The following is a 17867-nucleotide window of genomic DNA, read 5'->3' on the forward strand; positions in this document are numbered from 1 at the left end:
ATGTTTGCACACATTCCTGGAGTACCTTTGAAATATAATATGTTTAAAATCAAGATGATCCAAAGTGATTATTTGACACTTTGGTTGAATATATGAGTAGCTACTGGAAAGGCCATCCTACGTAGGACTGACCTTTTTATTGATAAGGCATTGGTCTTAATACAGAAATTTTTCCAAAAGGAAAATGACATCTTATTGACTGTAACATATCTAAGTAACATCACACGTACAGAATTACCTTTCCCACAACAACGAGGTGTATCACTTTTTAACTTTAATTATAATCCTAAATTATTTATACTTCTAGAATTTTCTAGTTCAGGATGGAATATACTAGGTGAAGAGAGATTGCTTCATTAAAATTGAAAAAGAAAAAAAAGGAGCACAATTGTATACCCAACAAGAAAGAGAGCATGATTTTAGGTAAGCATACTAACTGTTGTAGAATGGTATGGGTCGAATGCTAATTTGAATGTATGTCCCCTAATAGACTCAGGAGCCATTAAAATTTAGTTTTCAGCTTCTTCCTCTAGCAGGCCTCCTCCTGCTCCTGGAGTAGGGAGCATGCCACCGGGGACAGATCTGAATTCCTGCCTGAGGAACTCAGAGCACTTGTGCTCCGCCTGGGGTTCCCAGAGTGTGCTCGCTTCTAGTGCCAGTGGTGGTTTTTCTCTCTGCATACATTTTTTTTTTTGTTTTTTTTAAAGAGGCCAGGTTCTTCTGCCAGTATGAAAATTTCCCTGGATCTGCTAGCCTGAAACAAATCCTATTCCTTCATAAACTGTGCCTGGCTTGGAGGTTCATCCTCACAGCATTGAGCTGACTATGACCCTCACCTGCATGGATCATTTGGATTGAAACCAAATATTTGGTCTAATTTTACTCATTCTTATAAAACAATAAAAAATATAGAAATGAAACTAATCATGTTGCATGAAGTTATGAAAGTATTCTAATGATCTAAACATTAACTGAAACAATAAACAAAATATTTTGTGGAGTGTTTGAAGTTTTTAGTTGTGTGTGGTACACATTTAAATGTGTATGTTCCTATGTGTACTAGGATGCATTCATTTACAGGAGCATGTGCACCTTCGTATCCACGCATGTGGAAAGCACAGGTCAATGTCAAGTATCTTTTTTTCTTTCCTGAGGCATGGTTTCATTGTAGCCCAGGATGACCTCGAATTCATGATGTAGTCTCAGGGTGGCTTCAAACTCATGGCAGTTCAACCTCCGTCCCCCAAATGCTGGATTCAAAGGTGTGTGCCACCATGCCCAGCCTAGGATTCTTCTTTGACTACTCCCAGATTATTTCTTGAGACAGGTCTCATACTGAATGTAGAGCCAAACAGTTCTGCTAGCCTAGGTAATCAGCAATGCTTGGTTATGTTCCTGTGTCCATCTTCTTAGCAATAATTACCTAATTCTCTAGAATGAAGTTAATCTGATTTGTACAGAAGATATCATCCAATAATACTGACAATGGCATACAAATTTTGAATGAGGTTGGGCTTGTGTTTCTTTCTCATTGATGTAAAAGGAGGAGATGCTTGCCTTGCAAATTATATTTTACACTCCATGTGTCCTCACTGTACTTTCCAAGATCATTAGGATATATTGCTCTTTATAAAAATCATAAGAAATGTGTCATTTATGATGTGGATATCATCAGGGAATTTAGCAAAATGTATCATTTATGCCGTAGACTGCTCCACTTTTCTTGGAAGAACACCCAAGCCAGACACAGTTTAGGGGAGGAACAGGATTTATCTCAGTTTACAGATCCAGAAGAAGTTCCATTAAGGGTGGAAGGTACTGGCTCACATTCATTAATATAAGCAGTGAGAGGAACCACTACCAGCCAGAAATACAAAACACAGCAAGCAGGACACGGCCGCTGGCAGGCCCCTAGAGCTCAAACTGCTCTTATTCTTATCTTCTCCTGAACACACTTTTGGGTTGGACCTGGGATCCACACACAGTGACACCTCCTCTAGCCAGGTGGCTGGATATCCAAGTTACAAGCTTAATTGTTACATGTCAATGTCATAAAAACACTCAAACTAACGCATTATGTCCCTGGCTCCCATTTACTGATAATCATGCTGCAATGTAAATTGCACTTGGTCCAAACACGAAGGTACCCATAGTCTTTACCAACTTTAATATTCTTCCAAAATCCCAAGTTTCATCTGAGATTCAAGACTGTTTCTCACTTCAAGTCCTGTGAAATCAAACCTAGTTACATTCTTCTAACATATAATGGCACAGAGTGAACATTTTCATTTCAGTAAGGCATAACAAGGAGAGATTAGATGAATGCAAAATGAATAACCACCAGGTAAAAATCAGACATCTGCAGTTCAAATCTGATGTCCATAACTAGTGGCAGCAGTCTGTGGAGTTTTAATTTCCATCCATATAACTGGGCTAAATAGCAAGGGAATACTTCATTGCCAACCAACAGTACCTCATGGTAGCCCTTGCACAGTCCTGGTATATCGAACTTTTATTTATTTATTTATTTATTTATTTATTTATTTATTTGTAAGTAAGAGAAAGAAAGAGGCAGATACACACACACACACACACACACACACACACACACACACACACACAGAACCAGGGCCTGAAGCCACTGTAAACAAACAACAGATGCATGCTATACCATGTGCATCTGGATTATGTGGATACTGAGTAATTGAACCTCAGTCCTTAGGCTTCACAGGCAAGCACCTTAACTGTTAAGCCATCTCTGCAATTTTTGGGGGAGTCTTCACTGAAAACCCTGGTCAATGTTACAATGACTTCATTGGTCTTTCTACCAGGGATGTTATATCCTGTTTCTCAGGCTGTTTTTCAGCATTGGCTCTTGGAACGTGTGCACATCATGACACAGTTTAGTGCATTTTCCATACTTCTAAAATCAATACCAGGTGTGCAGAGACATGGCCATGTTGTTAATCCAGGGAAAATAAATCTTGACATTGAATAACAGGCTACCTTTCAGTCATCTCCTTTAAAGAAGAGTTTTCATTTCTATTCATTCAGTCTTCCTTGCATGGACTTTGCCTATGCTTCTTGCCCATTGTTTCAGCATAAGGCAGTCACCGGTGGTAATCTGCTTGACAATAGGGGCTTCAGTAACCTAAAACTCATCTCTATGCCAGTACTTTTAATTCTGTTTATTTCTAGCTTTATATCTTACATCTTTCAATTCTGTATCTTCTGCCAAGCACATCAGTCCATTACTTTCATATATATATTTATTCAATTGTTATCCAAGGTAACGTTCCCATTTAGCCCAGAGTACCCTAGAATTCACTATGCAGTCTCAGGATAGCCTCAAACTCATAATGACTCCTGCCTCTGCCTCTCAAAGTGCTGGGATTAAAGGTGTGAGACACCATGCTTTTATTTATTTATTTATTTATTTATTTATTTATTTATTTATTTATTTATTGGAGAGAGAGAAAGAGAGGTGTGAGGGCAGATAGAAAGAGAGAAAGAATGGGTAATCCAGAGCCTCTAGCCACTGCAAACAAACTTCAAACACATGAGCCACTTGTAATTTGGCTTACCTGTATACTAGGGATTCAAACCTGGATACTTTGTCTTCTCAGGCAAATGCCTTAACTGCTAATCCATCTCTCAAGCTAGGTCCATTACTTTCAAATTCAACCTTGATCAAACATTCTGAGCATGGGCAGAAGAACATAGCCAAGCTTTATGTCATGAACCTAGTCTAACGAAGTTCACTGTGATCTCTGATTCTCCTCTAAAATTTTATGAACATAGTCTCTGAATACAATTATCTCTGCATTTAGAATTTTCAAATTCTCACCAGAACAGCCCATAAAATTTGGCTTAAAACACTGTAAGCCTTTTGTAGTCTCCAGTACCAAGTCCATATATATTCTTCCTCCAGTGCATAAGACCAAGATCTACATGCTCATATGCCTCACAACAATATCTACTTCTCTGGTACCAAATTTCTGTTATAGTCAGCTCCATGGTGCTGGGATGGGCATCTAAATCAGATAGCTTATGGAGGAACAGGATTTGTTTTAATTGAGAGATCCAGAGAGGCTCAACAAATAACAGAAGAAGCAGAAGCTTGTTCCCATTCATAAATACAAGCAGATAGAGAGACCACCAGCAGCCAGCAACACCGCTGCACTGAACTCACATCTGCCCCCAAACACACCTTCCAACTGGGACCCAGGATCTGCCCCCTGTCCCACCTGCTCCAGTCACGAGGCTGGATGTTCAATTTACAAGATTAATTTTAATACCAGTGTCAATGGGGGAGCATCCAATCAAACTATCACAACACCCTAATGTGGTTACACACAGTGAAAATAATAAATGGCATCCAAATTATTTGGAACTAAGACTTATAAAATTTGATTTTAGAATCTTTAAAAAGTATTGTATAAAATATTGTGCATTTAAGGAACATTTATGTGATAATGTTCTATGCCTAGAAAGTTAGGGCTTTGTTATGTCAGGGAAAAGTCAGAGTGAATTAGTTTCTTGGCAGATTTTCATATCAGCTTTCCAGTAAAAATCCCTAAGATTCCCCTAATGTAGTTTAATTGAAATGCATGATAAATATCATCTCACAATATTATATACTATATTCTTGGCTTTTAATTTGTCCAAAATTGTGCATGATGTTATTGACTGAAAAATAAAAACTGAATAATTTGAAAATATGTGATCAATGAAAAATATCTAAACTATGCTGAAAGCAATCATTGGTAAAAATATAATGTTAATTAGTTCCAAAGGTAAATATGCAAAACTAAACTCATAGTAATTAGAATGAGAAAATCCCCTTAAATACATAGTTAGAGCCTTCACATAAATACTGATTGCCTTTCAAAGAATTCTAACTTATAATTTCTTGTTTGAATATATAAAATTTGGTCAAGTTGTAAGTAAAAAAATATCCTTTTTGTTTTTCTGAGAACATACATCATATTATCTTTTATTTCACAGTTCTGAATTATTTTGAGTTTCAGATTTCTAAAGTCTCCAGGTTATGAAGTGATATGTGAATGTTTGTGACATAAACTCTTTGAATATAATGTATCTACTTCATGTTCTGTAATGTCAGACTTGGAGGTAGCATATACAGTAAGATAATTATGCCTAGATTGTTATATATTTGAGTATTTTCACATAGAGGAAGAAATAATTTATTAGGTTTGCAAGTAGACTGAAACATGTTGACATGGCTCCCAAGGATTGAGTAACAATCAGTTCAGTGAACTAAGAAAGCCCACACTGTGATGCTCAGATAGAGGGCAGAGAGGCCAGGGGAAGTTGGAAGTAGAAAGACTGCAAGATGCTAGGGTCCTGCAGGATAGTACTGCAGTCCTATGTGGGATTCAAAATATGCCTTATTGTGTCTGGTCATAACTGTCTTACTATTACTATGTATTGTATGACCAGATTTATTTTTCAGGCTCTTTCTGAGATTTTTAACTAAATGTTGTGTGATTAAGGGAGGGAGCCTAAGACCTTGTGAGTGGTTGGATTTGTTTATGCATCTAGAAAGTATGTGATTTCTGGTGGAAGCTGAACTTCTGACCTGGGAATCTTCTTTGGACTAAGGACAGCCAAGTGTCTTTACCCAGGAATCTACTAGAAAGTATCTAACCAATGCACTTTAACCTCAAGTTGATTGGTCATTTGGTGTAATGATAATATAAATTTAAAAATAAAATGATGACTCAAAATAAAATAAAGACAGCTAAGCTGGATGAGTTATGGTCCCTGGTAATGTAAAGGTTGAAATCAATTCTCCTCGCATAATGCTTCTTAATGTGGATTTGGGACCACAGCAGAAAGGGGGGTTATGGTCCAATCTGTGTGCCTTCAATCAGTGTTTAAGTTCTGAATCAGGGAAAAGAGGTCATGCCCTAGCAAGTTGATTGGAATTGAGAGCGGTGCTAACCAGAGAAGATAGCCAATACTTAAAAGTGCAATGAGAGCCTGCACAAGAGTACTTTATAATGATCTAGGTAGAAAAAGCATGAGGACTCTAAGGCATATGGCGGGATCTGTGTGTGAGGCTTCCAGTGAATGTGACTGACATGGTATTCCTGGCTTTGTATGAGTTATGAATGCCCCCGCCTAGGAGTTTTCAGAGCCTGGAGGGAAATGGAAAGGTTCAAAGTATCTGTGAGGACATGTAGCCAACCCAAGTGCTAGGGCAAAAGTATAACAAATAAGGGAGAAACAGATACAGAAAACAGCCTGACAAAGTCACAGACATTGGGGAGTTTCCATGTCTGCGAAAGCAGAATTCAAATCTACCCTGTTAACATCCAGTGACCAGCACATCTCAAATGCCGTAACTCACAACTTGGGATAGACAGAGGATCAGCAAATACTTCCATCAAGCCACGGAATAATAGGAAACACAACAAAATTGAGCAAAAATGGCTGTCTTCTCCCCATGTTCTCCACTAAGTCACTACAGTCTCCTTGACATAACATTTGTAAGCGTCTAGGACTTTGCCTGCTCCATTCTTACGTCCTTGGTGGGTATTATTTTCTATTTCTCTTGTTATGTTCTTACACCTGATTTTTGCTGATGACAGCAAGATGATTTCTTCATGTAAAAGGGGGGAAAAAAAAACCTGTGGAAGGATTCGGTGATTTAGTTCAGATAAGCTAAAATAACCACAACATCTTTGCTCAATCTTTAATGTGTTTGTTTACATGGGGGCAGAAATGAGAAATGTATATATTGCTTGTTTGGGTTAAAACCATTAATTAAAGACATTCTGATAGTTAAGTTGAGATATAAAATGTGAGCTTTCATTTGTATTCTATATTATTTAAAATAAAAATTAATAAAATATTACCACAGCAGATCTCAATTTGAGGAGAATTACATTTTTTTTCTCTGTAGTTGTGAATTTTCAGAGCAGGAAGTTGCTCATGCAAATGTTTGACTCAAAGGTATAAGTATTAAGCTGGCTTATAAAGTGCTACTTGGCTTGTACTTTAATATTTGTTTTAGCCTGAATGTTCTACACATGGTAGAAGTGAATTACTTGCTCTATAGTTTTAGAATATTTGGGGAGATGTTACCATTCTACTTCATTTAGTCACAGGGTCTTGCCAGGTGCTACTGAAACTTATGACATAAACAAAAAGCCTTAAAAAAATGAGTTAACACACAGTTCTGTTTTCTTAAAAGAACTATCATAAAACAAAATAAATTAAAAATATATATATGATTTTGATTTTATTTTTCTTATGATAAAATATTGATGCTATTTCCCTTTTTATTAATAAAAATATTTAGTTTATCTTATGAAATACTTGTTGGTGCTGTTTTGCATAAAACATCTATTATGTCATTAAGAAATATATATATATTCAAATATATATTTTTAAAAAGAATATCTTTGGAGCTTATCTATAAAGCTTGAAAATTGAAATTATACATTTTCCATAGGTTGAAAGGCAGCATATTGCTAAATGTGTTTTATGAGCATTTTTAGAACTCAGTGCAACTATATTTACTTATTTAGTTATTTGGCATAGAGTAATTTATGTATCATTCACCATGCAATCAACAAACACAATTAGATATTTGATGATTTTTGTCTATAATCCCCTCACCACCCCCAGTATCTCTCTCTCACTCATAATACCATCCCCATTGCTTTTTACATGCCACATTTCCTTTTGCCCTTCCATCACTTGTCTTCCTGGTCATCACTTTAAACCCACTTTGGGTTACCATTCTACCTTCTATACAGCTTGGTTGATATAAATTCTATGAAAGATTAGGAAATTTCCTATTGTCACTGATGTATTTATGAAGAATAGACATCTTGTGTTAATGCCATTCAGGAATCATGATACATTGAGATTCTAAAAATGAATATTTTATTATTCCTTTTTGTCAATCTTCTTTGACCAAATCATGTTTTAGAAGTTATGTAACCTAATTACTTTTATATATTGTATATATTCAGAAATGTTATAGTAACTAATGTAATATTAATAAATAATTTATTCATTTCTTGGACATAAGTAGGGGTATATTAATGTTCAACATGACAAGGCTATTTATAAGTAATGAAATTAAATTTTTATATTTCTTTAAATTTTTTATTATATTGATGTGACATCCTTAACATGATAGAATTAAATCAATGATTGTTCTTACTTATTATTATTTTTCTTTCCTTCTTTTCTTTTCTTTTTTTTTTCAGTGCAGGACCTCATGCATGATGGATAAGTGATTTAACAGCTATATATAATCCCAGCCCTTTTTATTATTTTCTTTTTAAGGGTTATTCTTTTAAAAATATTCTTCTCAAACTTTATCAATTGTGTTAAACAGCTTGCTATTACTCTAAGATATAATTGAGATAAGCAAGTTATAGGGAAAGCTTTGTTTGGGCTTGAATCTCTGATTGCTGTGGTGTGTGGTCAGTTAAGCCCACTGCACATCATGGTGGGAGTGCATGACAGACAGAAACTGCACACCTGATGGACAGTGAAACAGAGGAAGAGACCAGGTCCCCAATTGCCATTGAATGCACACGTACAATGCTTTCTCACTAGGACATACCTCTTAATATCTCCCCAGTGGGCTGGGGACCAATCTTGTAACAAAGGCCCATTTGTAGGACATTATCCAAACCATATTGCTGGTTTTAATTGTGCATATGTTTTTTCTTTCTTCCAAATATATCGACTTTCCACTCATTCTTTCTTCTTGTTTACATTAGCCATACATATATATTTTTTTCTTTATTTTTACTCTGAAAAACATGCTTTCCCTCAGCAGGTTTATCATTCATATATGTTCATCTTAAGTTAATCTGAATATAATGAATGTGTCTTTAACTTTTAATGAAACAATGGAGGGTATGGAGATAGGAATTTAGACTGAATATGTAATCATGCAAGAGGCCCAAGGTTCAATCTCTAACACCAAATTAAGAACATAAGTACATTTTTTGTAAATCTCTTTTCACAGAACATTATACAGAACTTCTCACCATAATATTTATGAAGGTTACAGGTGCTTTTACATTTTAGTGAGTTTTCTCTGATAATTATTGCAATTTTCTTCTTTGCCTTCTATTTTCTAACTTTGTCGTATTTCTACTTTTTCTTATACAGTGGGAAGAGATTGGTGAAGTTGATGAAAATTATGCCCCTATCCACACATACCAAGTATGCAAAGTCATGGAACAGAATCAAAATAACTGGCTTTTGACCAGTTGGATCTCCAACGAAGGTGCTTCCAGAATCTTTATTGAACTCAAATTCACTCTGCGGGATTGTAACAGCCTTCCTGGGGGACTGGGGACATGTAAGGAGACGTTTAACATGTACTACTTTGAGTCTGATGACGCGAATGGGAGAAAGCTCAAGGAAAACCAGTACATCAAAATTGATACCATTGCTGCTGATGAGAGCTTCACAGAACTGGACCTCGGAGACCGTGTCATGAAACTGAATACAGAGGTCAGAGATGTTGGGCCTCTGAGCAAAAAGGGATTTTATCTTGCCTTCCAAGACGTTGGGGCCTGCATCGCTCTGGTTTCTGTACGGGTATACTATAAGAAATGTCCTTCTGTGGTGAGACACTTGGCCATCTTCCCTGACACCATCACTGGGGCAGATTCATCACAGTTGCTGGAGGTGTCGGGCTCCTGTGTCAACCATTCTGTGACAGACGATCCTCCCAAAATGCACTGCAGTGCTGAAGGGGAGTGGCTGGTCCCCATCGGGAAGTGCATGTGTAAGGCTGGCTATGAAGAGAAAAATGGCACCTGCCAAGGTAAGAGCTGGTCCGCGGCTTTACCAGGGATTTCTTCTTCAGCTGGCTAATGTGTGTGCCTCTCCTCTCCTTCAGTAATTACATGCAGGTGACCTTTTTCTTCTCTAACTTATGGAGATTATGTCTCTCCAAGTTTGATTTCTCTCTTCTCTGAATAGAATTTCTTATTTTTCTGGCAAGGATGAAAGATTTAAAGTAATATTTTATTGGCCATGCATAATTAATACTGAGAGTGGCTGATTCACAATGCCACATTCACATTCACTTTGCATGTGAGCTTTGTTTTGAACAGCACAACTGAGGCACTGGCAATCTCATTGCAGGATTCAAGTCTGCTCTTGTCTTTTGTTCTTTTCTTTCTTTCCACAAAGTTGTATTTCCCTTCACTTGCTGTGTGGAACTTACAAGAAAAATCTTAGGGGAAACTTGTTTTGACATATTTTAACTGCCATTTAAAAATTATTCGAAAATACGTCCAAACATATGAACTTCTCAAAAAAAAAATAATCTGTCATCCTGGAGGAAGCTTCCTGTGTTGGATATGCTTGCTTTATAACATTTACAGATCCACTTTAAATGCATAGTAGACAGTCCTCAATGAAAATGTAGTTAAGAAAGAGAGCCAAGACAAAAAGGTCATTTCAAAGAAATATGCACTCAAAGTCTTTCTTTCTGCTTGAATTTTTATATTAAATTGAAACTTGATGATGCCAGTTTCCATGTTCAAAATGGCTTCTTTTTGCTGACAGAATGGTAACTTGACCCTTCAAACCTAGATGTTTCTCAAAGACTTTTGGTAAGAGCATACTAATTGATGTCAAAATGGAACACAGCTTACAATGAAGAATATGCTGTTTTTATTTTTCTTCATGAACTTTAACTTGTTTCTATGATGATGTGAGCAGGGAACTGTGGAGATGAGGTTTTTCTGTTAACTCATTCGAAGAGAAAAATCAAATGATTAGCAGAAACAGTCCCACCGGGTAGAGTAAGGCACAAAGCACGGTACAAATAGCGTTTGTGTCACAGTAGCCGGTCTGCTCAAGCTTCCTGCTAGATGGGTCAAGGAGGCAGGGAGACAGAAGATGGGAAGGAATGCTAGTCACCGCAAGTTTGATGTGTTACTCTCAGGATCATGTGGTGTGTACCTAAGTTTCCTTTCTCAGCAACAGCTCCTAGTTTATGTCCTTTGAAATAGGATCTGTATTTAATTCTATGTTGTTTTCAATGTAAACTATATTTAGCATACACACACACACACACACACACACACACCTCTACCTAAAAGTATTGTCAAATGGCAGTTGTGCCTCTGAAATTCTGAGAAGCTTTTTTGGGGGAATGAATCACTGTTCAGGATAAGAGATAAAGGAAAGTTCTCTAACGCATTGGCTTGCTTTTTAAGCAGTTACATTAGCTAATTATGAGGTCTTATGTAATTGTAAGGTCAACAGTAGGAGTTAAATATGATCTCTTGCATATATTTCAGCTTTCAATATTGTAAATATGAATTTTACTACTTATTTCTCAAAAATGTTTTCTAACACTTTAAAGCAATGCATACCTCTTTTTAATATATGGTGAGTTAGGCCACAGTCATCTTTGATTCATTCAGGTTGATAAAAGGGTATGTGAGGCCTCCACTTTTTTAGAAGATAAAGTATATTTTTATGACGGTACTAAAACTTCACGCTCATACTTATTGTGACTGTAACTTGAAGGAGTGATGTTTCTGAATAAATGGTTCTTAGTACAAGAATTTGAAATATATCTTCTTTCTCCCCTCATAGTTTTAATAATTGAGCAAAGGCCTGAGAGACAGTGGATGAACTGAAATGGGTTCACTGTAGGAAATTATATTAATTCATGTATTTGACAGCTCACCGTGGTAATTGCAACAATAGCTTAGGGTCTTTACTTTGGGAAGCCTACACAGGCCAGTGTATTTTATACCAGGTGGTCAGTGAATGAAGTGTCTTTTTGATTCATAGTGCAAAATGGTGTCTTTCTATCTAGGGAGAATTTTTAGTGTTACTACTATAAATAATATATAATTGAATGAGTAATTGAGCAAATGAATAAAAATGTTGAAGACTTACATAAGAGAAACAAAAAGTCACAGGCATTATTAAGGTATTTATATATGCATGTGACATAATATGTATATGTGAATATTAACGTATATATGGGGGATATTGTAATGGCATAAATTCCTCCATGACTACATTATTCTCCCATGTTGACCCTCAGTCTTCAAACTTTACATGTGAAGCTAATGTTTTGAAATAACCCTATTAGTCTAGACATCTAGGAATTGCTCAAAATTTCCCTTCCTACTCATTAATTACTTCTTTTGATTGATTTTTTAAAATACACTTATTTATTGATTTAGCTAGTTAGTTAGTTATTTAGTTAATTTGCAAGCACACAGAAATAGAGAAGAGATCTGTGCATGGTGGCGCACACCTTTAATCCCAGCACTTGGGAGACAGAGGTAGGAGGATCACCATGAATTCAATGCCACCCTGAGACTACATAGTTTATTCCAGGTCAGCCTGAGCTACAGTGAGACCCTGTCTCAAAAAGCAAAAAAAAACCAAAAAAACAAAAACAAAAACAAAACAAAACAAAACAAAAAAAAAGGAAGGAAGGAAGAAAGAAATAGAAGAGAGAAGAGGTGTGCCAAGTGCTCTAGCCGCTGCAAATGAATTTTAGCTGCATGTGCTATTTTGTGAATCTGGCTTTACATGAGTACTGGGGAATTGAACCTTGTGCGTCCCTGGCTCCTCAGGGGCGGTTGTGCAATGGCTTCCTGAAGGTGTCCAGGCAACTGTGGAGCAGGGTCGTGAGTGGAAACCAGTGTGAAGGGGAGAAACATCGCGGAGACAGCTTCAGAGAACAGCTCCTTTATTTGTCAAGGGACTGAGTTCTTATAAGCAGTTTGAGAGGGAGCTGGAAGAGGGTCCTAAGGGGATTGCTGGGTTCAAAGGTTGCTTGCCTATGCCTAGAGATGTTCGTTCCAGCACGTAGGGGGAGAGTCGGGTGATCTATGCAGTGGCAGCGGAAGAGGTATAGGGTAGGTACAGTGGCAGGGGCTTGCGCTGTGTGAAGGCTGCCGGCTGATGCCAGGTAAGGGGTTTCCTAGGCAACTGGCCAATGGTCACAGGGCTATGAGAGTCGCCTAAGTCTTAGGACTTCCAGGTGTCCCTGGCTGGAGAGGGAGTGCCCCTATTTCCTGCATATCTTGGGGCCAGAGATTTTCATCAGGGTTGTGGTGTCTAGGCTCTCTGGGACCCCTGAAAATGGGAGGAGGAGCCTCCCCACAGATCTGGGACCTGAGATGTGTCTGGGGGTTCAGGCTGCTGTGACCCGGGCCCTAACTGGGTCCCACATCACCTGGATTATTGTGCTTTACAGGCAAGGACAATTACTACTGAGAAGTCTCGCCAGCCCTTATTAAGCAGTTCTAGTCCTTCACAGAGTGTTTATAGAATTTGGGATTCAACTGTTACACCCACCCGCTCCTCTGTATATCCTTGCCTTCCTATGTAAATTTGTTTTCAAATGCAATGCCTGAATTTATGTGTAGTTTTAAATTTTGAACTATGTGAATTTCCTACCTACCCAAACACATAAATAATGCTTTACACAAGCATAACCTCCCACACCTCACAGTTGGCCCTCGTCCAAGATACTCTGCAGTACATCTGCTCACTTCCACCATAAGCCCTCCGTGGTGTTTTCCTCATCGCTGTCATTAGCTGAGCTCCTTGCCTTCCCTCACTGTCAACTGCACCAACTTTCTTCATTCTCTCAAGAGCTCACTGCATGAATTGTTCTCTTATGAGTCTTTCACTGCTTTCTAGAGCAGCCATGGATGCCTATTATGTCTACTGGGGCCCCACTGGACCTTCAGGTCTCTGTTTTGATGTCTCTTCTTCCAGGAAGCCATCCTGATAGGTAGAGACTAGGTCAAGCCTCATTTTTGCTTATTTATTTATGTATCTCCTCATAGAACTGCTTAGAGTTATGATTTTGTGCCTATTGGGTAATTATTTAACCAAATTTTTTCATTGTTCTGTTATAATGTTGACTGGGGGAAGGTGTGTTGTATACTGCAATTCAGGAATAAAAAAAAATCAAAAGTCAAAAGAAGGAGGTGTGAATTAAAAAATAATAGAGGAAGGAGAATGTTCAGTCATAAAAATACTATTTTGATCCTTAATTTTACATTTACCTACACAGATATATTTATTCTTACTGATAATTACAACTATATCTTTTAACTTGATCCATTCTTGGTCCCACATCTCTAAGGCCAACTTACCGAGTTCCAAGTAGTAAATCATATACTTACATGCAGTGATTGACATCTCATGTATTCACCATTACAGCAGCCATCTATGTCAATTTTGTCAAGTCCTAAGCATGTCATGGTGAAATTTATTTATAGACTGGCCTTATTACATAATGACATTAATTATTCAGTTTCTTTGATACCCAAATTATGTTAAGTTTAATTAAGGATGTAATTACATTAAGAAGCTGAAGTTTAAATATATCTGTTGTAATAATTATCATATATGAATATTTTCAGATTTGGTGCTGGAAGAGGACCTGGTATTTCAATCATGTCCACATGACCTGATGTGACTAAAGATCTGAGGGTGAGCCAGGGCCTCTTAGCCATAAAGCTTCAGGGTTGGTGCTGCCAAGCTGTTCTTTACCCATGTGGTCTCTCCACCCACAGACACAGAGCAGAGACTCAGAAGCCATGAATATTTAAATAATTCATGATCCATCTTCTTCATACAACTCCCTCTGATTGTCCTTCCTTTGAGAGACATGGACAACTTTTTTTTTTTTTTTTTTTTTACCAAAATAATATGGTTATAAATACCATAGTTTTTTTTTTTTTTATTTTATTAGCTAAAATAAACCATAGTTTTATAAGGCATATTCACATGTCTTAATTTTCAGTAATAAACTAAGTATAGAAATAATTTTTATAAAAAATACTCTTTGATTTCAGAAACAAATACCACCCCAAATTTACTTATCCAGTTGTGTTTCCTTGTACATTATTTATTAATATTTCTTAAGGATTTCATGATATTTTTTCTTAAGAACTGCATGAAATTTTTTTGAGTACAAAGTGGTTGGCAAAAAACATTTTGGAATTTTCTGCCTTTTATTGAAATGAATGTGTTTGACAGATGTAATTGAGTTCACAGGAATCAAATGTTGCCTGCTGAGTTCTCTTGTGATTATGTTGCTGACTTACTCAGATGTAAGGCAAGACCACTAATCTTCATCAGTTGCTAGTAGAATGAAGTAGTAATTTGAAATTAGCCCTAGATAATTATAGTTTCACTTATACCAAATGGAGGAAAGAGATTTAGATTGTGGGTCACTGCCAAAACCAGTCAGAGTGGAGAAGGTATACAGTGCATGCTAAAATACAGGGTAAGGGAGGTGACTCATCAAGGGCTATGAAGAAAAAGCATTTATTAATTGTCCAAATGGGAAATGATTGCACAGCAAGGAAAATGTAGTGACAATAACCAACTCTAAAAAGAGCCTTGTTTCAGTAGCAGGACAGATGCAGCAGGGGACTCGTGTCGATCATCCCTACTTCTGGTACATATTTATGAAGGAGTCAAAAATGACTGGAAATATGGTGTATTAGATATTCATGTAGCTATTCATTGAGGAGCCTGGTTATATTTAATTAGGTGTATTGCAAAAAAAAAACAAAGCAAAAGGTTTGAATTTTTAGGTATAATTTGGTGTGTTATTTTATTTAACTAAAGGAAACTAATTTTAATGTCAGAATTTCAACAAAGGTTGACAATTAAGGAAATACAAAATATAAGTGACATATATTAGAATGTGTGTGTTTTAGAAAACATTTCCCATTTGTGTTTTTTTTTTTTTTTTTTTTTTAGTCAGGTTTCTGAACAATGCCACTATTAGCATTTCAAACATATACTTAGGTGCTAACTGGAGTTGAGATGTGTGGTGGCATTACTGTTGACATTTGGCAAGTTCTTTGATCTGTTCTCAGTTGCAGTAGAGCTTCCATACTTGATTTTAAAAGGAACAAAAAATGCCCCCAGACACTGCCAAGGTCCTTATGGATATCATCTTACTGTCATTCAAGGATCATGAGTCCAAGTATCTGCTCTTCCCAAGTAAACGATGTGGCACTATTTATAAGTGTGTTTAGGGACCATTTACCTTTGTAAAAGTAAAATATGTCTTTAGATCCTATAGAATGAAGACAGATTTTATAATAAATTTGACCCACTGAACTTAAATGTAGTAGAAATATTTATGTATTTTCCATGCATATATGGAAAAGCAGTGCATTCTAATAGTATAAGCACATAGATTCTGAAAGAGATCACCTCCTTGGTTCCAATTCCACTTCTTTCATTGGTGAGCTAGCAGTTTCTGTGCAAAGTGAGGAATCTCATTATTTCTTACAAGATCAAATCCATCAATGCAATGACTTTTCCATTTCTGATAACTTGCATTAAAAAGAAAATGTATTTATAGGAATATGTGTATTATTTCATAAAACCTTGGGCAGCTACAGGTTAGAACATTATCATTTCCTTTAAGTAGGTCATTTATTAGTGAATAATATCATGTCGTATAGATACTCTTACATTTCCTTGCATTCGTCAACAAAGTTACATAAACACCAAAGCACCTCCTTTGAAAAGACTTTGTTCAAGAACCAACACTGAAGGGCTTCCCACCTGGTCCAATACCATGACTCTTCCTTTCATCTTCTGTGTTGCTGAGCCCTGTATCTTTCCTGGACAATTCCACTATCCTAGGAATACAGACATTATATGGTACCTGGGGATGGGCGATACTAATTTAGGGTAAAAAGAAACTTTTTTTTTTCCTCAAAAGTTGACATTTAATACAAATGGGAAAAAAAAGAAACTTCCACAGTGTAAGGGACATTAGAATAAACGGTGAAAGCTTTTAGTGCAGAGATAGATTCCAATTTCTTCATCTCACATGTGTCATCGCTTTATTTCCTACAACTGTACCGTGACACTCAATATTTTGCACATTAAAATCTTTGAAATGGAAGGCATCCTACATTCAGAATTGACTAGTTGAATGTGGCCGTTCTAAAACCTGTTACACTGTCTTTGTGATACAGGATCCCTAATAAGCATGTAGGGTCAAATATGGGCATCTTGAACTTCAGATAATCCAATTTATTTATGGTCCATATTGATGTGATTATTCTCACATTGTTAGGCTCACTGAAAGTTTGCAAGCTTTTCTTTTATTTCATTGGTCTAACAGTCCTTAGTACCTGCTAAGTTTCTTAATATATGTAGATGAAAAAAAATAGGCACTTAGCAATCAAGCAAAAGAAAATATAAGTCACCCTTTAGTTCCTACTTATAAGACTTCTAAATTTAATTTCATACTTATTATCTGTCTTATATATCATTGTAGTGGTAATTTTGATCTGTGTATACTTTTTGTTTAGAAGGCATGCAAAAGATAAATGCTGTGGCTCACCTTTATAGTAACAACCATAAATCTTAGGCATAACTACTTTGATCAACTCTCCATAGTGTTATACAGTGATAATAATAACTCTCATACCATTACTATAGAAATTAATTTTAGCATGAATGGACTTGATTCCAATGCATTAATGTGACTGGCAATTATATTTTATGAACAAACTTTGTGAATTTTGGGAGAAGACTTTTGTTTATTTTTTTGAGACAGAGTCTTGGGTAGCTTATGCTGACCGCCCCTGTGCCAAGTATGTTCCTAAACTTCTGGTTCCCTTGCCTCCACCTTTCCAGTGCTGGAACTAAATGCCTACACCATCACGCCTATTTTGTGATGCTGGGGATGGAGCTCAAGTGTATTATGGTTGTTTAGCAGGCACTTTATCCACTGAGCCACTTCACCAGTGATAGAAGTATCTTAGTAAATATTTACTGAAATAAGATTGACCACTTGAGCTCCTTTTATTATACTTACT

At 36.6% G+C, this 17867-nt stretch overlaps 1 protein-coding gene across 5 annotated transcripts in view; it reads left to right on the forward strand.

The window, feature by feature from the left end:
* Epha5 (EPH receptor A5) overlaps nucleotides 1-17867 on the forward strand; it is a 294668-nt gene that overhangs the window by 76151 nt on the left and 200650 nt on the right. For all 5 annotated transcript variants that reach the window (XM_004665376.2, XM_004665374.2, XM_045161229.1 and 2 more), the window contains exon 3: nucleotides 9169-9832. In XM_004665376.2, the coding sequence (XP_004665433.1) occupies nucleotides 9169-9832 (664 nt within the window). The remainder of the gene's footprint in view (nucleotides 1-9168; nucleotides 9833-17867) is intronic.

This window comes from Jaculus jaculus, chromosome 11 (genome assembly GCF_020740685.1).
Source record: "Jaculus jaculus isolate mJacJac1 chromosome 11, mJacJac1.mat.Y.cur, whole genome shotgun sequence".
Taxonomy (NCBI): domain Eukaryota; kingdom Metazoa; phylum Chordata; class Mammalia; order Rodentia; family Dipodidae; genus Jaculus; species Jaculus jaculus.